General features: G+C 37.7%; 1 protein-coding gene across 1 annotated transcript; it reads right to left on the reverse strand.

Moving 5' to 3' along the window:
- Positions 1 to 511: 511 nt before the first annotated feature.
- ENOSF1 (enolase superfamily member 1) lies at positions 512 to 19,877 on the reverse strand. The gene is made up of 16 exons (XM_070942354.1): positions 19,737 to 19,877; positions 19,240 to 19,348; positions 18,224 to 18,339; positions 16,966 to 17,052; positions 15,517 to 15,543; positions 13,026 to 13,098; positions 12,387 to 12,425; positions 12,013 to 12,095; positions 9,848 to 9,882; positions 7,109 to 7,196; positions 6,618 to 6,752; positions 5,438 to 5,479; positions 2,663 to 2,792; positions 2,181 to 2,280; positions 1,495 to 1,576; positions 512 to 896 (listed from the first exon to the last, which is right to left on the reverse strand). The coding sequence occupies exons 1-16, from the start codon at positions 19,818 to 19,820 to the stop codon at positions 804 to 806; spliced, it is 1,323 nt and encodes a 440-aa protein (XP_070798455.1). The 5' UTR covers positions 19,821 to 19,877; the 3' UTR covers positions 512 to 803.
- Positions 19,878 to 25,790: the final 5,913 nt, after the last annotated feature.

Below are 25,790 nucleotides of genomic sequence, written 5' to 3' on the forward strand. Positions count from 1 at the left end.
GTTTTCTGACTAGAAGAATAAATTGTTTTCACTGTTGTCTTCAAAAAAACTGATGTATGTTTTAATGACTACAATCTACCATCACTGTCATCTGTCCAAACTGTTGATCCAATTCAGTGGTGGGTTCTAATCAGTTTTATCACCGGTTCACATCGCACAAGCGCATTGACTAAAAAAACAGCTGAGGCATGGCAATCCACTCTGCCGTGCCTTAGCTGAACTAAAAACAAAAGAAATAAAGGTAGGTATAGCGGGGGGAGGGCCCAACTGACGTTCAGAGAGAACCGGTTCGCTCTCCTATCAAGATTTCCACTACTGGCTCTCCCAAACCGGGGAGAACCGGTAGCAACCCACCACTGGTCCAACTGCTATTCTATGTTAAATGTTCACCAGAATTTAAATATCTAGATTCAGTCTTTAAACTTTATTTTCTGTAAAGGAACAGCCACCTTAGAAAACATTGCATCACGACATGCAGTTAAACTTTACTTGGAACATTTAATCTTGGCAGATGCATTTTAAAGTGCAATCTTCCATTACATAATCCTGTAGTTCTGGAATAGCTTGAAGACAGATGAATCATCTTAACTTCTTTAAACTTAGCTATTAAAAGCTGCCTATTTTTAAACTGATCAAGGACATTCATTGGCAATACAATCTATTTTTGTTTTGTGTGAACAGAGGAAGCTTTCTAAAAGCACTTATTTGACTCCTACATCTTAATATAACATCCATGTAAAAAAATAGCTGAATTTTATCTTCGTTTGGGGAAAAAATGAAATATGAACTTGTTTTACGTTATGTTATGAACACAAGGACTTTTGCCAGATTTCTCCTTGTGGAAACAGATATTTCTGTACAGAATCTTCTTTCATTTCAGAGGAATATCCAGCCTCCTGAAAGAAAAATTTCATGTTTAAATATATAAAAATAAACATGCCCTACTAGTATGTGCTCAGTATGGCTAGTTAATGTGGTACATATTTTAATAACAATATGAACTAAATGCATTATTGATTAAATTTGATTCGTCAACAATTCTTGAAAGCTATATAGAAGGGAATATTTAATGTCTATATTTGTATTTTTGCTTCAAAATCAAGCAGGGGGATGTTATTTTTCTGTAAAACCACTGCTCCACATTAGGCTAGGCAAAGAAAGGAAGTTGTAGTCCCCACTATTTGATGGTGAAATGGAAGGCTTCGATTTCCCACTTGCTTCAAGGTAGTTGAAAGTATTTCAGTAACTAATATATAAAGATTATGAGGCAAATATGGATGTACAATTATGAGGCAAATATGGATGTACATGCTCATCTGAACATCCTTTAGGAAACAGTCTGACACAAATTGGTAGATAGTGCTTTGAACAGTGTGGAATAGCAGAATTGGAATGCTAAGAAATCTTGGAACTGACTCTTGCTGCCTTACAATTTTTATATAAAAACATGGTGAAATCTCTGAAAATATTTTAAATATTGAACGCAAACAGTACCTGGGGTGGCATGTAAGATGCATTCATGATTACTACAGGATACTTGAAGTGTTCATGCAAGTGATCTACATATTCACACATCCTAAAAAGAAAAAAAATGAAATATATTTACTATTCAAACAAACTTGCATTTATTAAGATTTGCTATCCCACCTGTAAAAATATACAGGTTGTCCTTGATTTATAACTATAATTGGAAACGGATTTTTGGTTGTAGGCTGCTTTGGTTGTTAATTTATGGCATCTCCATGACTGGATCCAATTTTACGACTTTTGTGACAAAAATGGAGTTAAGCAAATCACAGTGGCATTAAGCAAATCAGTCATTAAGTGCAAACCCATACTTCCATTCTTCACAAATCATAACCATACTACCCTGGGACACTGCAATCAGTGGTAAAGAAGAATAAAGCACCTGTTCTGGTCCATTGTAATTTCAAGTGGTTGTTTAAGCTGTAAATTGTAAATTGAGGACTACCTGTAAATACCAGTTAGATGAACATTGGAACTTGCCATGGCTGGTAAGATTCAATCCTGTTTCCATTTTAAAGACATTTTCAAAGTTATACAAAGAAAGGGCTTTATTCTGAATCTTCTCTAATCAGAAATTATTTTTTGTTGCTTGATCACAGCTACACACAAGTACTTGCTTTAAGTGTTTCAAGATACATGACAAAATCTCTTACCTATTTTCAAGGCTGCCAGACACTGAAATGTAGTCAAATATTATTAAGTGCTGGACCAACTCACAAAGTCCGACCCCTCCTGCATGAGGACATACTGGAACTGGGGGAAAAAAAGATGTAAAATTTATTGATAGTTTTTTCCTCAAAATCCCTGCTCAGACTAGATAATCCTTTCCAATTGGCCCTCCATAAATGGGAACGACATTTTCATTTGTCATCTCTGCCCACACTATCTAGATTGGAGCTCAGCCACATGCTATTCATTACTGTTACAGAAATATGTAATTTGTTTTCATACATAGTTCACACCTCTGAGCTTGCTTTTATTAAGCCAGGCTTCTGGATGAAGCCAAACTTTCAAAATAACTATCTCAGCTACAAAGAATTATAAAACGTGTTACTTCTTGTGCGTCACTTTGTTTCTTAACATTTCTCTGTTCTCTCTGTTTTCAGTGTTATTGCAACATTTACAGGAGTCTTACTTTGAAACTTCTTGGCCATCAGCAATACAGACAAGTTTTCATTGACACTTCCAAGCCTACAACTATCCACCTGGAGATAGCTCAGAGCCTGGGCCTGTAGGAACTGCTTGAACATCACTCTGTTATGGCACTGCAGATAATGAAAACACACACTGTCTTAACTCAAAACACTGCATGATTAGAAAATGCTTATAAAAATGTCTGATAAATCCAAGTAACCTAGAGCAGGGGTCGCCAACCTTGGCTACTTTAAGCCTGTGGACTTCAACTCCCAGAATTCTGGGAGCTGAAGTTTGCCAGGCTTAAAGTTGCCAAGGTTGGAGACCCCTGACTTAGAGCATTTTATTCTGGATACTTCTCCCTTTATGTTCCAAAGACTTACAGCCACTGCATATCTCCCAAATATTTGGACTCTGGATGGGATAGAAAGTAATAGTTTCCACTCTCTAAAAGTGTAGTATTTCATAAAACCAGTTAGTTATACAAAAGCATGGAGAAATGCTAGTGGTTAAAACAGTCCATTTAAAACTCATTTTGAACTGTAATTAACCCCATTTTAAGCACATTAAAATTAACACATTTACAGCCTATGGACTTTTTCTTAAACTTATAAACAGTATAAACAAGTGTGTTTATGGATACTCCAATAATAATAAGCATGACAAAATAGCAAAATATAAATTGACATGGTGCATTGCAATACAGGTAGTCCTTGACTTATGGCTGGTTGCTTAGCGATTATTTAAAGTTACAACAGACCCCTTCCAAGGTGCTTACAACCCAGTTCCAAACACCACCGGCTACACAATACCCTATGTGACTACATTTTGGACACATGGCAACCAGCCAACATTTAAGGCCATTTGCAGTATCCCAGAGTTATGTGACTGTGATGTACAACATTTTTATTGAAAAACGGCATTTACTTCTGGTTTGTGGTAACAGGTTCGTTTAATGACCCACTGCAAAAATGTTGTAAAACTGGGTTGGTCACATGGATGACCTGCTTTATAAACCATTACAATTTACATCTATAATGGGCAGTTTCTATTATGGTCATAAGTCAAGGACTACCTGTATCTGCAAGAAATACCATTTGTCTGCAAGGAAGAATAGACAGAGTAACAGAAGTGAAGAAGCTAAAATATTCTGTGACTTTAGAATTCAAATAGAGAAGCATCTACCGCACAATACCCGAGACTTAACAATTGTTGGTAAGAAAGACAAAAAAGTCTGGATAGTGGATGCTGCAATGCCTGGAGAAACCAGAATAGAAAGACCAGAGAAAGATCTGGAAGAAATCCAGATCTGCAACAAAGATCTGCAAACAGAAGCAGAAACATTGTGGAAAAAGAAAGCAAAGATAGTACTGATAGGTGCCTTAGGTGCAATCTCAAAACACCACTTGACCACTACTTGAATACCACCGGCATTGAAAAAATCACCATCAATCAATTTCAAAAGGCAGCTTTACAGCTTACATCCTGCAGCAGCAATTCCTTTAATACCATTAAAAAAAAAATACACATCTCCCTATATGCTCAGGAAGACTCAACAGCTGGATAAAAATGCAAAATCTAATTTAAACTTCTAGTTGACGGTGATATCAACCATAATTTCCAAATAAAACTTTGACTAAATATGAATCCTAAAATAAACAAAAATAGCTTGCTGAAGGACAATTTTATTGCTGCTTCCTCTTGTTCTACATTCGACATAAATATTGCAAGACCTACCCAGAAGGTAGAAGGAGGAAAGTTTAAGTCATGAATTTAAATACAATTCTGAATATATACCTACTGAGCATGGAGTCCAGCAGGGATTACTCCTGTGTAAATAGATTAAATACTAATGCCATCACATACATATCTGTGTGATCATATATGAAAATTTTTGTCATTAAAAAATGTCGTAAAAATGCATTATCATGATGGCAAAAGAATTTATTTATTTATTTATTATTCATATTTCTAGGCGCCCACTCTCTGAGGACTCTGGGCGGCTTACACTAGTAGTGTCTCCTGCTGGTCTTCTCCTGTTTACTTTCAGTGAATGTGTAGCCATTTCCGTATTTTCTTGGTCACAAAATTTGATACAAAATATGTAATTTGTTACTGTCATCTTCTGCAATCTTTCCAACTTCCCAATCTAGTCTATAATTGTAAAATTTCCCACCAGAGACTCCTCAGAGCATTTGAGATCAGCCAAGGTTGGTCAGGTGCTGCCCCCTACTGTAGTCAATTGTCATTGCACAATATTACAGTATTCTTGTACTAATCATAAAGGGGTTAAATTCAGCTAATTTCAACTGATAGGATACAAAGCTGCTTCAATCAGTTGGGTCTGGAAAGGGATTCTTCGAAGTCATGGGGATCAGCTCCTTCTCTCAAGGAAATATTTCAGCCATCCCCATCTATCAGACTTCTATGACAGATCTAACTAGTCAACAATGAATACGGATCAAGTATATGGTAATTATCTCATTTCTGAGAAACCTATCCACATTTTAAGGTTAAATTAACTGAATGGTATTTAAAACACACACACACACACACACACACACAAAACCATGGTTGAGTCCATACTTATTATTTGTTTCTTTAATATATAATGGCACCAAGTAGCAGCAAACTTCTGATTTTATCAGAACTATCAAAACAAAATTTCCCAAACAGAATTCAAGACAAATGTAGGTAAAGAAGCTATGGTGAGGTATCAGAAAGTTATCTTGTCAACATTCAAAATATATAATTAAGGATTTGTAAATAAACTTACTTGTTCTCCTGTTGCAACACCAATCCCTAATGGTGCTAATGCCTAAAAAAAAAAATTCCACAGGTTTTTAAGCGTGTTCAAATATAGTTATTCACAACAAATAAACAAAATGCCATTTCTGCAGTTTGTCCATATTAGAAGAAAGTTGAAAGCATCAATAGAACTGCTAATATTTTTTGCTTTGAAATTAATCAATTAGTTGATTATTTAAGTATTACCATATTTTTCGGAGTATAAAATGCTCTGGACTATAAGATGCACCTACCTTTTTTGGTGAGGAAAAGAAGAAAAAGAAATCTGCCTCTGCCTCCCAGCAATTTTGCCTCATTGCAGCAAACAGCAAATGCCTGCTTTACTTTCATTTTCATTTTCAGCATAGCTTGATTAGCACAAGAAAAAAAAATCTGCTCCCAGCAATTTACATCCTTGCAGCAAGCAGCAGAGGCCTGCGCAGCAATAGGCAATGGCAATTTCTGCAGCCTGAAACAGCTGACAGTTGGGAGGCCAATCCAAGCGACAATCAACTTGTGCTAATTAAGCTGTGCTGAAGCTGAAATAAGCTGTTTCTTCTTGCTGCTTGCTGCAAGGAGGTAAATTGCTGGAAGGCAGAGGCCATAGGGTGGGGGCCAGTGGGCGGGCGGGGCTACATTTGGTGTATAAGACACACCCAAATTTTAACCCCCTTTTAGGGAGAAAAAGGGTGCGTCTTATACTCCAAAAAATACGCTAAAGAGAAAGCATGTGAGCATAAAGAATGCACTTAAATCATAAATGACTTAGTTATGTATATTAAACCAGCATGAAATCAATAGTTCTTACACAGTACTGTATTTCTACTATGGTGCACAGATAAGCCCCTTATACTCTAATGAAGTTTGAATATAGTATCTATTTTGTATATAATTGGGACATTAGATACAAATATATTAAAAATACATGATTCACAAGAATAGTGCTGATTGACCAGATCATGTATGAAAATACATTTCAGGCTTTTATTATAGTCTAAAAATATGAAAATCATTTAAATTTAATGAAATACTTGTTGAGTAGTGAAAGGATCTCTTGACCAGGCATATGTTAATAACTTTTGCTAGAATCCTGAAGTTCCAATGTAGCCAATAAATCAACATGGCTTCTGGTGGATAGCAAGTCTATTAACTGAAACCATGTCTCTTACCTTAGCAATTCTTGCATGCCCCAGAATATCATCAGGAGAAGTTGGTTCCTCAATCCATAGCGGTTTGAACTCAGCTAGTTCAGTGACACAGTCTATGGCTTCTTCCACCTCCCATCTTTGGTTAGCATCCAACAACTATGAATAAATACAGTCTAAATTCAGGATGGTGCTGTTCCTGTAACTATAACATTAAGACAGGTGTAAAGTGACATAGGCTTAAGGCAAATTTCCTACTGCTAAGATGGTCAATGCCCTAAATGACATAGTATCTGCTGGCTAACATTACATTACATTACATTTCATTTTTTTAAAAAAACAAAACCAAGGTTACATTTAGCAAACATGCCGAGACCAAAATCAAATTCCTCTATATAATTCTAAAAAATTCACGGCATTAAAAAGAAGACTTGACTAATCTGTTTCTAGTAAGATTTTTTTTTCTATTTTTCAAATTCTAAAATATTTGGCATCATACAAATGTACATACATACCAGTGTATTTTCAGGACCAATCATTTCTCTGACAAGTTTGCATCTCCGAATGTCATCCTGGAGATCTTTTCCGACTTTCACTTTGAACCTAAGCACACATTTGCAATCAAATATGAACTATTTTTCAATAACTGACAAACCTATGACAATTTTACTGTAGAAAAACATTCACTTGTATCATTCCATATTATCAATATAATCAGAAAAAAAAAAACGAGTGGGAAAATTCCAGTGAGGTTGGACTCAAATAAGAGGAGACTTTCTAGAAATTCAAGGAATTTGACATTACATCAGGATTAGTTTATTTTAAACTTGGGCATTTTGAACTTCTACAAATCCTTTCCCAATCCATCCAGGCCAGGGGTCCCCAACCCCCAGTCTGTGCCATGCCAGAAACAAGGGAAGGCCCATCTGGGAGATGCAGGCAGCATGTGAAACCATGCCCCCTCCTATCTGGGGAACAACCTCTCCCCATGGAATCGGTCCCTGGTGTCCAAAAGATCCAGGCAATGTAAAATGTGCCTAGTAAAATGATTCTTCACAGAAACATTAAAGGGAGTGTTCTAAAATCCTCAAATCTTTTCATGCTCAACCAGAGTTTAATTCCTGATGATTACATGGCCATGGAAACACCATGGAAGTATTTTTTTTTTTTAGAAGTTTCTTTTCTTTAACATCTCTACACCCTGCAGCAGTGTTTCTGAACTTCAAATCAAGGTTAAAGTCAGGGGTGAAATCTAAAATTTGTTACTACCTGTTCTGTGGGCGATGCTTGGTGGTGGTGGTGGGGGGTAATGTGACTGAGTGGGCGTGGCCAACTTTTTTTTTTAACTTTTTAAAGCATTTTTTCTACAACCTTAAGAGGTTGCAGAAAAAAATGCTTTTAGAAGCCTCTGACGATCAGGCAACTCAGCTGGTATTGCCAGAGGCTTTTAAAGGCATTTTTTTTCCCTACAACCTCTTCGGCTGAAGAGGTTGCAGAAAAAAATGCTTTTAAAAGTAAAAAAAACAGCCTCTGATGATCGCGCGGCTCAGCTGGGCATGGGAGGAGCCGCAGGGATTTTTGCTACCGGTTCTCCAAACCACCCGCTGCCATCGCTACCGGATCAGGCGATCCAGTCCGAACCGGGTGCATTTCACCCCTGGTTCAAGTTCTGTTGATTTTTCTGTCTGCCTATGCAATGCAGTGAGTTAGATCAGTTTTTCTCAACTTCAGAACTTTACGATGTATGGACTTCAACTTCCGGAATTCCCCAGGCACTAGCTTGGGAATTCTGGAAATTAAAGTCCACATATCTTAAAGTTAGTGAGGATGAGAATCACTGTACTACATCCTTGAGCTATCTTGTGACCTTCCTTCCAAGAATTAATCAAGTCCAATGCTGTGTAGCTTGAGGTCAGCCAAGGTTGATTTGATGCTGCTTGGCATCTTAGCTCAAATCTTTATAAAGATCTGAACGTAATGCACACAGTGCTGTTGTCCCTGATATAATCTGTGCAAAGAGCACCAACCCTCTCACTGTGTCCATAAAGAAGGGAGTGGAGGGGTGGAGGACACTGGCAGAAAGAGAGGTTGGTATCCAAAGCATGTTGATGAATTGAGCCTTAAGATGCCTATTTAGCTTTAAGAATTCAACATGAACAAAACTGAAAATCAAACTCAGCCAATGGAAGCTTTAGCATTCCACTGGCTGAGTTTTTCCTTACAGATATTGGGGAATATTTTTCCTTACAGATATTGGGGAAACATTGTTATATTTTGCCACTCTACTGACTCAATGAGCTGAGTCAGCATAGAGTTGCCAGCCAGAGCCCTAACACAGCAGATTCAATTTCTGTAATAGGCTCTTCACAAATTAAAGGTTATTGTGTGTATGCCAAAACCTACAGATGTATATAATGCTTCCATGCTTGTTAATATGCCATATATGCTTTCAGGTAAGCCCAAAATTGGCTTTGGCTTATCTGTGGATGAGCTTATCCACAAGTATATAGTTTTCTAAAGTACTCATATCCCCTGCGTGTTCTTACATAAAAAACCCATCCATGGGTAAGCCAATTACCAACTCTTTCATCAAAATACCACGAAAAATGTAGGTCATCTTATTTGCAGGTGGCCTTTTCATGATACTTTGATGAAAAAATTGAGTCGGCTTATCCACAAGGACATACGGGTATGTCACTGCAAGAATCGATGGTGTGGATAATCTGCTTTAGATAGGAAGACAATCATCCATTTGATCTTTCTATCCCAGCAATTTTGGATAGTTAAAGCCAGTGAGTTTTACTTGTTATAGGCAGGATTAAGGGAGAAACTGGTTCAAATATACATTCAGTGATACCAGCTCAGCGAATGACTATAGACCAGTCTTTATTTTTCTGGGTAGTTGCATTTATGGAAAATGAAAAGAATAGCGTATCTGCTGCCAAAAAAAAAAAAAAAAAGGGAATGGAATAAAGAAGTATTACTTGTGATACACCATTTTCCAAAAGCAGAATTTCTGAAGTTCATTGTGAAAGTACTCCTGGTAAAATTATAAAAAGCACCGTTGTATATCCTATCAAATTCAGAAAGAGAGTCAGTACAATGTAGTGTAGTGTTTAAGGTGTTGGACTGACAATGATAAGACCCAGGATCAGTCAGTTGCAGGAAGGAGTTCACCGAGTGACTTTGCCCATCATATCTCTCAGCATCTTCTACTGTGCTTAGAAGAATGCACAAGAAAAACACTACTGTACCTGGTCCATCCATCCTTCAGAGCTTCAGTGCATAGCTGCCAAGCAAATTACATCAATCAGACCTCTAGCAAGTATAAACTATCAGACAGACAGACAGAAACACACACATAAGATTCATTGGTCAGTTGGCCTTTTCTAAGCAGCTACGTTCCAGTGGCATCTACCCCAACCAGCAAGACTAATGATTGGGGTGACTGGTCTGTGGCTCAGCCAAGTCATCTGAAGAACAACCATTAGAGAAGTCTTGATAAGAGCTCTTGCATAAAAAACAAGAGGTGTGGGTGGAAGTAGCAGCTACAATCCAAGATTAGAGAGGGTAATTGCTTCATCCCTGTTGCAAGCAGAAACAGGGTGCATACATAAAACTGTAAAAGGAATATGATTTATTTCATAAACTCTGCCTATCTTGAGCAAGTCAGTCAAATGGGACAAATAAACAGAATTAGTTTATTCTCTTGGCAAATGCTAGAACTGAAAGTGGCAAAGGCACAATGCGCCAATGCAGATTTCTGATAACTAACCTTACAACAACCGCTAATGAAGCTGTTTTGAAAGAATTTTAGCTAGTCCTAGTTAACAAGTAATACAGGTAGTCTTCAATTTATGACTATTTGTTTAACAATGATCCAGAATTATGAGGGTCACATGATTGCAATCTGCGTTTCCACTTACAACTGGTTGCCAATCAGCCGTGACCATCATCTGCAATCTTTTTGGCAAGCTTCCCCAGAAAATCAATGTGAAGCTGGCAGAGAAGGTTGTAAGTTGCTGCTGCCTGCCAAAAGGACTCTCTGTTGTCTCTGGGGATTGACTGAGATGACTGCCAATGGAAGCTGAACCTTTCTGGCGGGATGCAGAGATGGAGTTCAGATACTTAAGATTTGAAGAGCCAAAATCCTGAAGAGTGGAGAGACAGCGCAGAAGGTAATGACCATGGGATGCCTCAGGCAGGGAGGGAGATCCTGGAAAGGCTAGTGGAGATTGCATGCAGATTTCTCTTCAATCAGAGGCTGAAAATGTGGCTTGGATTTCAGCAGGGGATTTTCAGCTTCTGAATGGAGCCTCCCGGGCTCTTCCCCAATCCCCCTGCACACCTTACCTGGAATTGCATCTGTTTAATGACCCTCAAGATTGCTTAACAACCACAACAGGGATTGCTTGGATTACGGTTGTTGAGCAAAACAATCACATGACATCTTACTTAACAATGGAAATTCCAGTCCCAACTATAGTTGTAAATCGAGGACTACCTGTAGCAAGATCAAATTCTGCTGCTTTTTCTTCTGGCCTGTGCAATGCAGTAGATTATAGGATTCTCTCTTTTAGTAGGAAAGACTATTACTCCACATGGTAACAGATTTGACTGGTTTCGGGCTATTTGCTTCTGACCTTGCCAGAATTAATTCGTGTAATCTCTTTCTTAGGTGGACATTCTGCTCCAAAGATGTTATTATGAGTGTCAAGATGGCACAATAATAAACCAGTGGTAACCATCTCCAACACATCCAAGCCAACCAAGGCAGGGGTGAAATGCTCCCGGTTCAGACCGGATCGTCCGATCTGGTAGCGATGGAGGCGGGTGGTTCGGAGAACTGGTAGCAAAAATCCCTGGCCCCCCCATGCCCAGCTCAACCGCACAATCATCAGAGGCTTTTTTTTAACTTTTAAAAGCATTTTTTCTCCAACCTCTTCGGCCAAATAATGCTTTTAAAAGTTAAAAAAAAAGCCTGATGATCACGCGGCTCAATCAAAAAAATCCTTTTTTTCTTTTAAATGCCTCTGACGATCCCAGCTGAGTTGCCTGATCGGCAGAGGCTTTTTAAAAAAGCCTCTGCCGATCAGGCAACTTAGCTGGGATCGTCAGAGCCTTTTGAAAGCATTTTTTTACAACCTCTTTGCCAAAGAGATTGTAGAAAAAATGGTTTTAAAAGTAAAAAAAAAAAAATTGGCCACGCCCACCCAGTCACATTATTCCCCCACCAAGCCACGCCCACAGAACTGGTAGTTAACAAATTTTAGATTTCACCACTGAAGCAAGGGTACATGTCACCATTTACAATAGAGCTTGCTTTTAGAATTTCCCCCGCAGTGCTAATTCAGTTATTTTTTTGTGGCATATTTGTGCATCTCAAAGCTGAAATGAGGATAATGTGGAAAAAACGAACCTGCTTTAGGGAGTGGTCTGGATAACCTAGCCAGGCACATGATGTGGTATAAGATGGGTAGCCATATTTTAACATTTGTTCTTCTACAAATATATAAAATGATGCAAACAGTTAAATGTGATTTCCTTGCAACAGATTTCATACCCTGGAAAGCCCTTATTCCCACAATGTGATATGGTAATAATTCAGAAAATAATTCAGAACAAATCAAACCCTCGATTTTCACAAAAAAGTGAAAAGGGCTACCAAGAAAGTATGATTGCTTTCCCAGCAGGTGGATGTTATTTTTTAACATCCTAAAACCATCCTAAGATACATAATAATCCTTTAATTAATTATTGATTTGACAAGGAAACAAATACTTTGATGCTTACCCCGTTCTTTTTTTCCTGCCAAACCAGTTTGAAGAATCGCTAGTGAAATGAAAAGATAAAGTGTAAATCAAATCCAAAACAGATCATTAATTTTGTTTGGTTTTTAAATATGACCTATTAGAGGAAAAAACCCGATACAGATCATTTTGCACACAGATAGACTTGCACAATGAAAAAGCTTGTGAATTTCCCTGAAGCACTAAGGAGGGCTATCATTTCCAGGTTGCAAATATCCAAATGACTGCTAGATGGCAGCAAGTAGTTACAAAAAAACCCCAATTATCTTTTTTTGCCATCTGCTACGGTAGTTACTTGCAATACATAAATAATTCAGAAAACCATTCTACAAGGGCTGTAAAGATTGCTGAGTTACTGAGTTACTGTATCCTGTAATTATTGATTGAGATATTTAGTTTTTGCTAGTTTGGTACACAAACAGACCCCAAAGTATCAAGACTGCAAGTGTCATCTTTCAAATGCTGCTACTGAACTGGAATATTTAAGGTGACCAAAGGGGAACATGATGAAATATATACAGTAAGAACTGCAGTATTTAATTAATACATTTAAAAGTTCAAGCATATCCCTCCCGAGTAAGATAAAACAGCTTGAATTTTGAGGCCTATTAAAACAACTTACAAAAAGCTTCTTCTTCTGTTAATGCATCAGTAATGTATCTGAAATCTATGCAAGATAACAACTGCTTGGGGTCCTATAAAGAAAAGAGAAGGAAACCATGCTAAAATTAGCTAGAGAAATGACAGAATGATACATACCAGGGATGTCAAACTCAAGGCCGGATTCGGCCCATGGGATTCTTAGAGTTGGCCCAAAGGGCCACCCTGGAAACAGTGAAGGACTCGTTCCGTGGTGCCTCTGCCAGCAAAAACAGAGTTTAGGAGGGCCTCCTACAGCCCTCCCAAGCTCCGTTTCCGCCTGCGATGGCCTCCTGCATCCCTCTGCCAGCAAAAATGGAGCTCAGGAGGATGTCAAGCTGGTCACACCCACTCATCCCGAGGTCAAACACAACCCTGATGCAGCCCTCAATGAAATCGAGTTTGACAGCCCCGATATATACAGTCCATTTTTGCTTAGGATTTCACAGCAGGGGGATATAGTTGTTACATTATGTCATAAGATTTTATAGGACTTCAATTTGCAGTAGAGGGTCTGAACCCCATAGAATAGCATCTTTCTATCCATAACTGAAGAATATCAGGGTAGGATGAAACCAGTCATGTAGCTCCCAATAGTCAATGTAATTATAAAATGCTACACAGGACACACACGGTGTATAAATAGAGAAACGCTCCCCCTCTAAGAGAGGGTGTTGAAGTCATAGAAAACCGGGTGCAGACTACCTGCACATGAAGGATTCCAATACAGAACAGTGCCTCCTGGTGGTCAGTGTAACTATTAAGACTAGATACAACGCACAAATGTTTTCACTTGTGTGCAGGGGTAACATCCATGTGCAAAAACTAGGCTAAGTCAGTAAGCTCTTCCTTAATTGGAAGTGATATACACATCCTCATTAAAACACAATGGCTTCAACTCACACACTAAGTAACTCAGAAGAACAGGAACAATGACTCTTCCTATATAACACGGTCATTCTTCTGTACGATATCTTATCTATATATGGCTAAACCTTTCCTGTTTATCTGTTTGCAACCTTCAATTGGGTGAAATGATGCATCATAGGACAAAATGTTTGAGCCAAGGCATTAGCCCATTAACATGGGATAATGTACAGAACACGTCCAAAATTTAGGAACCATCACTTCTATGAGATTGAAATTTCACAAAGTTTGTGAAATTTCACAAAGTGGCTGCTTCAAATGCTGCCATACTGCCACGATCAGTTGCAGAGAAGTCATCGTCATTTCCAAGGTTCCCTGCCAGCTTTCCTCAAGTCGATGGGTGAACTGGCAGGAAATATAAACTCAATCATGACTGCTGTTCTCTGCCAGCTTTCCACAAGCAAAATCAGTGGGGAAGCTATCAGGCAGCTGCAAATTGGAGGCCAGTGTGCAGGTAAGTGGCTGCTGCCAGGTGAGGGAGGTTGTAAGGGGGTGAGTAAGAATGTGGTTAGAGTTGGGGATGTGTGAATGAAATGGCACAGAACAGGGAGGGTGTCTGAGAGTGCCTGAGTGCTACAACAAGGGTCAGGGAGGATGCTCAAGGATGCATTGATGTGCCACAGTGGCGCAGTGGTTAGAGTGCAGAACTGCAGGCTACTTCTGCTGATCACCGGCTGCCAGCAGTTTGGCAGATCAAATCTCATCAGACTCAAGGTTGACTCAGCCTTCCATCCTTCCAAGGTTGGTAAAATGAGGACCCAGATTGTTGGGGGCAATATGCTGATTCTGTAAACTGCTGAGAGAGGGCTGTAAAGCACAGTGAAGCGGTATATAAGTCTAAGTGCTATTGCTATTGCAGGTCAGGGAGAGCGCAGGTTGCGGACAGCGTGCGAGAGTTCACAGGTATCTGACATCACATAAGCACAGAGGGAATAGGGAAAGGTATGCAGATGGGGGAGACTTACCTGAACAAATTATAACATCCCTGCCAGTTTCCCCATTGACTTTCTTCCCACAAGCAAAGTCAATGGGGAAGCTGGCAGCAAGTAATAAATTGCTCCTACTCGCATGTTTTTTTACCTGCCCAAAATCATTCTGTTAGGTAAATTTGTTTAGGTAAATAAATATCTCTGAAATGATAACATAACTGAAACAATTACCCAACAGGTCACGGGTTACAATTATTTTCAAAACTGCATCATAAAAGTATTATATTAATCACTTTGAGATTCCAAGATCAGAAAATAAATAAATAAATAAATACCGGTACATTAAAAAAATATAAAATGTCATCTGATATTCATGAGTGATTGTTTCAGGCAGAAAAAAAGTTTTGAACAGAAATCCAAAAATAAACCTGTGTACGAGATTATCTACCTTCAAATCTAAATTTAAACATTTTAAAAAATGTACAATATTAACAGTTTAGTTAGTTATGATGTCTAGTCTGACTGTTCTCAATATATTTAAGCATGCTAACTCAGCATCCAATGCTCTGAAAGAAATATATTATTTTTAAATAATGGCTTGATTTTTTTTTTTCTTACCATGTCAACCAGCAGTTTCCAGAGAGGCTTTAAAAAGGGGGGGGGCAGAAGAGAGAAAGAGAAACATTATGAAATTCTTAAACATAGAAATAACATTTTAAATTACCAAAAATAATAATAATAATTATAACCGTATGAGACATAAAGCAGGCCAGTTCACAAGCCAGCTATAGATATGTTGTTGATCTAATCTCTAGAGCTTGCATAGTAAGCTGTGCCTGATAAAATGTCTATTACATTATTCAAGGTGCCAGCTTTGAACTACAAAGTACAAATACCATGAAATCAGAATATCTAAAAGCTGCTTCCACATAAATTTATTTTAAGTTTATTCTGTAAAGTTCCTTGCCTGTAAATATCTGGCAGGTTGTGACAGATGAGAAAGAGCTATTCCTCTAACACCATTTCATTTCTGGAATAAACTTTTTATTTCTACAGACTTGGCACACTTGTTTATAAATTTGGGACAATGAGTAAGTACGGTGTGATTCACTCAATCAGCATATGTGTTTGATTGTTGCTACTTTGAATTCTGTTTTGTTTGTTTTTACTTCATCATATTACCATATGATGAAATCCTGCCAAATACTTGCAAGAAGGGCAACTTGTGGCTTGCCAGAAGTTGCTGAACTATTATTTCCACCGCCACAAGTCAATATGATCAATAGAGACAGATGCTAGGACTTTGTAATATACATAACAATCTTGAGAGAGTTCTCTGGTCTTTGTCCCTGGTCTAATCAATTAAGTATCCTCAAAATATGATAATGTTCTACATGATATTTTGAGGAGGCTCACAATGTTCTGGCAATTACAGCAGTTCTACCTACTCAACCAGCCATCACATTTTTACTAGGTTGATAAATGAAAGACAGTTTTAAAAAAATCTATTTTTATTTTTAAAAAACCTCACAATACAAAACACCAAAAATAAATGATAAGTGAAAGACAATTTGGAGGGGAGGAAGAATTGGATTTTTATTCCAAGTTGAGCATATGTTCAAAGGCACTCTTTGCCTTCTGACTATGATTTGAAGCCCCAAGATAGAGACAAAAATATATACAAGAGTTCCAAAACCTTAAAGTTTTATATAGTTTTATTTCAAAATAAAAGGATCACACTATTGTAACTTACTATATAAGAAGAAAGTGATAACATAAAAATAGCACTGTGAAGAGAAGTCCTAAATGACTCAGACTACATTCCTACACTATTTGTAATAATTGAATTATATGTAATTTTTACAATGTAGAAAATATTGGTTCAAAACCACAGAAAAGCACAAAAGCATGATTTAAACAATTTAACATATAAAGTACTTAAATCTAGCAGGGTACATTCATGTTCATGAAAAACAGCACTGCAGGACAGGATGAAAGAAAGAAAGAAAGCAGTATTTATTCAAAGACAAAGAGTGATACTTCTTTTTACTTGTTCTAAATCTTTACCTTTCTTTCTTGTTTGGCCCAAAGATCCCAGACAGCGTTCAAAATGGCAGCTGTGGCCAAATGCACAGCTCCTTTCTCGGGACCAATCTATTAGCAAAACAAAAACAAAATCTGTGTTATTAAATTTTATGACAGCCAAGCACAAGTGTGTAAGGTTTCTATCATTGCTATTATTTGTGGATTAACTGAACTATACATTAGCTACACAAGAACTTGCCTTACAGAATTAAAAACTATTTGATTCCATACAGCTCTGCAGGTCTATCATCCTTGTTTAGCAGACATGTTGCAAATGTTTATTCATAAGGAAGCACTCAGTGAGAGTTAAATAAATTAAATACTATTCTATTACAGTGGTAGAATATAACTATGCAGAATTTTTGTTTTGCTGCCTTTGAATCAGTGTTGACTCTTATCACTACCTGGTCTAGACCCTGAAGTTTTCTGACAATGGACATTATGTATGGTGTGTTTTTGCAAAAATGAACAAGCCCAAAATGTGTCTGCATAAATCTAAGTGTCTTAGAGTGAGTGAGTTCTGGATAAGGAGGTTCTTCCAAAACAAAAACCTTTGTTTTGAGAGTGAGGAATTGAATAGGAGGAGGGAAAGAGTGACTGAAAAGCCAGCTTATAGCTAATAAAAACATTTGGTTGGAAAAAGAACCAGAAAGAAAGAGAAATGAGACCATCTTTAGGCTGTATGTTCTTGATTCTCAGGAACAGGTTGTAATTCTTTAGAAGTTCACAGAAGGAAGAGAAGGAAGATGGAGATCTGCAGGATCATCTCAGTGCATTTTCAAAGTGTCTTCCCAAGAAGTAAGAATGTCTCAGGAATAAAGGATTACTGATCAAGTTTAGGGCTACAATATGCAGATCAATCCCTTTCTGATATTCATCAGATCAATGGGATTTTCTTTCAATTTTGACCTTGATATTACCATTTTTCAGAATTTGTCAGAAGCTGATGGGGAAAATAGGAATGGAATTCAAAACTGCCAAAGTTGGAAGTGTGGAAAGTCACAAATTCTGTGATTTAAAAATGTAAACGGGTAAGAAGTTGGGTGACAAAAATACAAGAATTTAAGTAATATTTCTATTTTAGATCATTCTAATGCATCATTTTCTTCGAAAGCCCTATTTTATATAGTATTTCGTATAAAGCAACTACATAAAATCAAATTATTTTCTCTTCTTATGTTCTTAAAGAACACCTACATGCATATATTAGCCTTGTTGAAAATGCTGTAAGTTATCTTACCCATCGGAGCTGCCCATCACTGGTGAGCTGTCTGTAGAAGCCTCGAAAATCACTGATTATGTCATCCAAATCTTTATTAATGATATGAATTGACAATGCATGGACTGCACTGATAACTGAAAGAAATAATCACCATCTGGAGATTACTACAAATGCAGTATTATCTATTTATTTAGAATATGGTGAACAATGGAAAAGAAACTAAAATATATAAAAAAGAAATAACAGGATTGTAATTTATGAAACTCTTGTTATTGGGTATATTAAAGTAACACACATAGATATCAAAGTTTGGCTCCAGAATCTGCCTCTCTTACTATAAAAATAGAAATATTAACACTGACACAGTGAGGTCAGTGTTAATGAGCACTCTAGGAGTGTTTTTCTAGGCACACACAATTCAATTCCAATAAATGTCAAATGTGGTGGGGAGGAAGAGGCAGCCTGTTTTAAGGACTGCAATATCAGTATTGTAGGTATGATGTAGTGGAGAGAAGGTAAGCAACAAGCAGATCAAGGTAAACTCAACTATTACATTTTTAAGGCCCAAATCTACAAATATTAATTGCTTACACAGGTCAGAACATGATTTATGAATATTGACTGACAATGGGGTCAATCATAGTGTCAATTTGGGTTTCTTAAATAAATCATGACATAATGTGTTGTATTTAAACCGGCCTTTGACGAGGAAATGGAAACACATCAGAAAAGTCTGTCATGAAGAGGGTCTTTTCCAAAAAAGAAACAAAGGCGTAAAGGCGTTATTTCATTCTCATGAGGACCCGATTTGTGGGGGAAATAAGGTGACTTTGTATAAAAAAGAACACTGCTTGGAGGGAAGGGTGAAAGCCCTACTAAGCAGGTATATACAAAAGTATGAAGGTTATTGCTTAACGCATTGTAAGATGCCCTGAGTCTCCGGAAAAGGGCAGCATATAAATCGAACCAATACATAAATAAATAATAAATGGTATATTGGGGGAAGCCAAGCCTGGGTTAGCCTAAGAACTTACCCACTTCTGTGCCTTTTCCCAGCGTAAATGTAAAGCCACAACCTTTCAAGCCATCGGGAGCATCCGTTTCTATGACCACGTAGGCTGCGGAATAGTCTGGATCTGGATGCTAAACAGAAGAACCAACAAAGGCTCGATTGGGAAAGCAGCCCAACGCGCACAGGTCCGGATTTACAACGCGACGCGACTGAAAGCCGGCGCGGTGTCTGTAATCCAAATCGCGTTAAAAACCCAACAAACGGAACTTGCCTCAAGTTAACTTCCAGGCAAGCAGGCCGCGATCGGGGGGTGGAAAAATGCAGCCGGAGCTCCGTTTAACTGGGACAAAGAGCCCCCGAAGGCCAGTCTAGACGAGAACAGCGCGGAAGAACGAGCGCTCTCTTGCAAGTTGCCGTAGAAGTGGGTCCAAAGTTCGGCACCCTTGCGCACCCGAGGCCGGGGCTGCTTGCCCTCCCCGACGTTCAGGCCGTCGCTCTGCCCAGCTCCGCTGCGCTTACCATGGCATCTGACCCGTGTTGAGCCAGAGACGTGGGGAAGCGGACGTCGCTCACAGCCAGAGCGCGGATCCTCCCTCTCCCCATCCCGCAGGCAGCGCTCGCCACTCGAGGAAGCGGGACAGCGACTCTCGCGCTCGGGAATGGCTCCTTGGACGCCGATTGGCCCGCAGGAAGGGCGGGGCGAACCGAGTCGCAGCTGGAGAAGGGGAGGGAGCAGAAGGAAGGGAGCGCCCGGGTTGCCTTTATAAATGGGCAGCCCTAATCTTTTTAAAGGGTGTAGAGCCGCTTACGACTTCCAGTAACCATATGAATAAGTGCAGTGTTTTGGGAGGGAAAAGGCGCCTAACAATAATTCAAAAGTGGGTTGCGTTCTTTTTTTAAAAAAAATATTTTTCCCCACTTCATTTTTCAATGTTGGGATTTCCGAATGGCGTGTCATCCAAGCCTTAGCCACATCCAATCCTCTTAGCTTTTTCTAGTTTTAGATAATGTCGTTAAGAATACAAATCCTAGCGGGCGGTGCTCATCTCCAATTCAAAGTCGAAGAGCCAGCGCTGTCCAAAGACATCTCCGTGGTCATGTGGCCGGCATGACTAAAGGCCAAAGGCGCATGGAACGCTGTTATCTTCCCACCAAATGTGGTCCCTATTTTTCTACTTGCATTTTTTACGTGCTTTCGAACTGCTAAGTTGGCAGAATCTGGGACAAGTAACGGGAGCTCACCCCGTTATGCAGCACTAGGGATTTGAACCGCTGAACTGCCGGTCACCTTTTGATCGAGAAGCTCAGCATCTTTAGCCTAGACCAGTGATGGCTAACCTTTTTGCCATTGCATGCCAAAAGTGTGGGGGGGACACACGCACGTGTGCCCACATGCATAATTCTATGTGCCCCTCCCCCCTCATGCTCCCCCTGCTTTTGGCACACGATGGCACGGTGGGCCCAGTAGGCCCATTTTTTGCTCTCCCCAGGCTCCAGAGCCTTTCTAGGAGCCTGGGGAGGGCAAAAAACAGCCTTCCCCACCCTTCCTGGAGGCTCTCCGGAGGCCGGAAACAGTGTGTTTCCTGACTTCTGGTGGGCCCAGAAGCAGGGCCGGATTTTCCTATAGGCTAACTAGGCTTCAGCCTAGGGCCTCAAGATCAAGAGGGGCCTACATTCAAATTGTTAGCAAAATTAAAATTACATTTCACTATAGGTGAAAGGGCCTCATAAGTGGAATCGCCTAGGGCCTCTTTTCATCTAAATCCGGCCCTGCCCAGAAGGCCCGAAAATCAAGTGACCGGCGCACGTATGCGTGCCGGAGCTGAACTCGCGTGCCCACCAATATGCCTCCACGTGCCACCTGTGGCACCCATGCCATAGGTTCGCCATCACGGGCCTAGACATAGTTGGCTTTAAACCGACCGCCAGAACGTCAAACCGTTCCTCACCTCCTCTCCTCTTCTAAAGTCATCATGGGTTTATCTGAAAGGGCATGGCCAAAAGGAGGTCCTTACTGTTACTAATCCTTTTTCTCAGGATTTTGCTGAGACAAATTTACAGGATTACAAATTTACAGGATTTACAAATTTACAAGTCCAAGTTAATTTTGGCTAATAACAGTAGTATTCATAGTGACATACCACACTCTGTCAATTAAAAATGTTACTGTAGAACTGGTTTAGTTCATAAATTATATATGAATTAATTTTGTCTATGCAATTATGTCAAATTTAGGCTTAATTTTATTGCATAATAATAGTATATATGCTGGCATAAGTATGTGTTCTATAATTTTCTAAAATATAATTTACTATTGTAAATAGTAAATAATAAATATTGTAAATTATATTTTAGAATTTTAAATTATTGAAACTTTTGGAAGGACAAGTGTCCTGAATACCAGTTTCTTTTCACAGCTGATAAATACTATTTTGGGATCCATAACAAATTTAGAGGGATGTTAGAATGTTAACATGTATCATGCTAAAAACATAGTGTTGGGGATGCATTTATATAGAGTTGCTGAAGAAAAGCTATTCCATTTCAATTGCCATACAATATTAATCAATTTTTCTGCTTTAGTAACATAAGATGCACTAATTTATTAAGCTTTGGGAAGTTTAATTATGCAAAGTAATAAAATATTAAAAATATTTAAGCTTGTCAATATAGTATGATAGGAAAACCAAACAAAAGGTTACCACACAATGTAGCTTCAACAAAACTGATACACAAGGCTTGCACTACAGTTTCTATCAGAAATGTTACACAATAGTTTTCAATACAATATAAAAATCATTCTGAACTGATTAACAATGATTACAGTACAGGAAGTGCTGAAAATCCAATAAACATAGGAATTGAAAACGTAATAAATTTGCATTTATATTCTAAAAATTGTTCTAGTAATTCTACTTTTTTAAAAAAATACAGTGTTACTGGAGATGCTGGGTCATGCTGTACAGTATTGACAGAAGAATAAGAAGGCATGGAATAAAATTCACAAAAAATAATTTGAGGTTATATTGGACTTTTCCATTGAAAGTTCCAACGAAACAAGGAGCCATATCAGAAAATTGTGGCTCCCTTTATTTCTAACTGAAAATGTGCAGAAATTGTGCTTATTGCTCCCAGTCCAATAAAGGACAATTAATTTAGTAGGAAAATTACCACCCAGCAAAAGGGGCTACAGTACTTTCCCAACAGTTAACCAACAAATCACATAGCTCAGGAAGAGGAAATTCCAAGACCTGTACTTGAAATTACTATAACATTGTTATAGGTAGCTCCTTCTCATCCCTACCCTTCACTTGTCTTCAAGATTGGCGAAACATACTTCATCATTTTTAAGATTTATTTTTTTGGTGAGGGCCCATTATACAGTATCCACCAAAATTTCTAAACAGAGACACTTAATCCCAAAAACCAGGAGATGTATGCATATCAATTGTGTTTGTAAAGTAACAAAGTGCCTTATGCACACATTTACAATGTTAGCAAAAATAACAAAGTGCCTTATGCACACGTAATGGTTAGTGTTTTCCAATATTTAATGGAAGATGCCAGTGCATTTTAAAGGAATAGCATTCCAGTTTCATACAGGGGAAAGAGACTTTCTGGGAAAGAAGAAGTGTGCTCATGCACACTGGCTGGCTTAGATCCTTCTGCTAATAGATACCAGTTAAACAAATCGAGAAAACTTAATCATGCTTTATTTAATTGCTTCTAGGCCAAGATTTTTAACTGCTTTATATTTTCATCAGCCAAAAATGAAAATTAGGAATAATTTCTGATTTCAAATTCTTGATTTGTGATTCTGAGCTTGTTATTCACTTAGCAAGGTTAAATAAATCAATATCAGAAGTTTCTTGATTTGCTTAGTTTATACTGACAGAATAAGCATCAGTATCCATGCAATAATAAAGCATGCTTGCTTTGGCTTATTTTGATATGCAAACCTATCCAGAGAAAGGACTAAAACAATTTCTAATATTTCTAGGGCAAGGAAAAAAAAATCTTATAAATGAATCATGGCACCTGCAAAAAGATGTATTCTGTAGACTGTTGAAATCTACTAACAAATACAAAATAAAACAACATACTTCAGATTATTCTCTAAAGATCAAGAAGTATAAAAAGAAATGGAGCAGTGCTATGCGTGTCAACTTGTAAGTCTCATGGAGTCAATTACATTTAGTTAAATTAAACTTAGTCTCAGATAAGTATATATAGGATTGTTTCATTTCAAAGCAACTTGGAACTTATCACGTTATTTTCTTAAAAAATAATTTTGTAATTAGAATTTTAAAAGCAATCTTGTGAAACAAATTCAACATCATGTTTTATAAAAATAATCACACTTTTACATGTATTACTATATATAGAAAAGTGTTGTGTTGAATTATTTGCTCACATTAAAATCTTGAGGTAATACACTATAAAACAAGGAAAAACAAACATGGAAAGTATAACGCTTAAAATACATATTTTTCTTCAATAAACTCATTAAATTACTGTTTTTTAATTTCCTTACTATACATTTGTTACAATGATTTGTTGCATTTTTAATTAAAATCCAAATAACACCAGACTAGTTTTCTGGCATATGCATTATTACATAAACACAACTGCACTACCCATTTCAGAATATAAAAGAAATTACAATCCTGTATTATTTGCTACATAGAGCCCTTTCAAAATTTCTAGTTATGGGATCTATAAATGAGAAAAGAAAATGCCACTTGATTGCACAATTTTATAAGTTTATATAAGTTTCACCAGAATAAAATATTTGTGGTTTTTCTGGTAGCAGTAATAATCATTTTCACAGAAAAGCTTTGAAGTGCAACATTTGTTTCGAGTGGAATATTCTAAAATGCCAAGAGGATTTTATTGCTTGATATGATAGAGGTTATGATAGCTCCTACTCCCCAGTTTACTTGTGAGTAGTGTATGTGTGCAGTTTTAATATCATTAGCTGAATTTGGCTTAGGTGCAAGGTCTGTTCCTATAGTTTAAAGCTATACATAATGGCTACGAAAAGTCCAACTTCTCCCAAGAAATGCAAGGAGATGGATTCAGTCCACTCTAATAACAGCTTTTGGATCTGATGCTTTCGTAAAGAGTTTTATGAACCACTATGCAACCATTTATTGTCTAGTTGACTGTGAATCACTGTGCATTATTAGAAAAATGGGCTACTGTCCAGCTATCATTATCCCAACACTTACTACGTTGGGGTAAATCAGGAATTCTGACAACTCTGAACTGCAAAAATGGGGAAACAATTCACACCAATCCCTCCATCATTTACCTCCATCAAAGTATATTGTGGGGATTGCATGATGTTCCAGAACAGCACGAGGGGGCTATGTCTGCCAACATAGAAGTTCATTTCATTCAGATCTAGATCTAGATCTGATCCATTGATGGGCTCTCAGATCTTACAATATTTTTCATAAATACTTTGACAGAGATACATAGCAAAGAGAAGCTGTGCAATCTAGTGAATCCCTGAACATTTTAATTGGTGAATTAAATCATAAGCATTTGCCACTTTACTTCCTTTTTCAGATGTGCCTTCTAAAAAAAATTAAAACCCGAAACATGTTTCACTACGAATTGGAACTTTGAAACACTACATCTTGAAGGTTAAGATGTTAACTTTTCCCTCTGATTGCATTTTGCAGTTTCAGGTTTAACATTGTATTCTAGTAACTTAATTACAAAATGAATTAATGGTTTATGAAGTTAATTTCATTCTTAATTGAACTATGTAGGAAATAAAATACGCTACTTTCCAGTTATGATATATTAATATAAAGTTTCAGCACAGTGCAACATGCTTTTCAGTTCCATTATTGAGGTCTAGTATTTAATCAAGTTTATCATAAATTACTTGCTTTAAAAGTAATTTTTTTTGGAGTTGAAGTTGACTCCTGGTGTCTTCACATACATGTCCATATAGTTTTCTTGGCAACAATACAGGGTTAATTTATCATTTTCTTCATCCATATTTTTTCCATTTTCCTATCTAGTCTACAGCTACAGTATTCCTGAAACTAATCAAGTCTAACTTCTGAGCTCAGAGAAGGTTGGTCAGGTGCTGCCATCTGCTGAGAGCTACCCTAGGAAATGAAGAAAACTTTATATTTAAAGCCCTCTTAACTCTAACATAATAGTACTGTTGGTCCCATAAGCTATTTTGTTATCCTTTGACCATTTCCATTCATAAGTTTATTTAAATAGCTGATGTTGCCTTTAATAATGACTTAAATGTTAGAAGGAAAAAAAAAGAAGAAATCAGCAGCTCCACTTGTTATAGCAATGCTAATTTTACCGCCCATTTTTTTCAGTGTATTTCTTTTGGACCCTGATATAATATTGGAGAAAAATATATCATTGATACATTTAGGTATAACACTTTAAAAAGTGGTTTTGTGCAACCGTATTTCAGAATTCCAGTTTGCCAGCTAACAAGAGCATGCAAATTGCAATTTGCCTTCTTTTGAGTTCTTCCAATTAGCAAGGAATTTTTTTAAAAAAGTACTCTACATTTGGCATATTGTGCAT

Source organism: Pituophis catenifer, unplaced genomic scaffold (genome assembly GCF_029215685.1).
Source record: "Pituophis catenifer annectens isolate HBS135680 unplaced genomic scaffold, rPitCat1.0.hap2 SCAF_3, whole genome shotgun sequence".
Taxonomy (NCBI): domain Eukaryota; kingdom Metazoa; phylum Chordata; class Lepidosauria; order Squamata; family Colubridae; genus Pituophis; species Pituophis catenifer.

What these genes read in the sequence shown, in the direction of transcription:
- ENOSF1 (XM_070942354.1), bottom strand. Translation starts at nt 19,820, where the DNA reads ATGGGGAGAGGGAGGATCCGCGCTCTGGCTGTGAGCGACGTCCGCTTC. An exon ending in GGGAAAAGGCACAGAAGTGG is followed by an intron (nt 18,340 to 19,239) that starts GTAAGTTCTTAG and finishes TATTTCTTTCAG; the next exon opens with TTATCAGTGCAGTCCATGCA. An exon ending in GGCATGCAAGAATTGCTAAG is followed by an intron (nt 5,480 to 6,617) that starts GTAAGAGACATG and finishes TTTTTTTTTTAG; the next exon opens with GCATTAGCACCATTAGGGAT.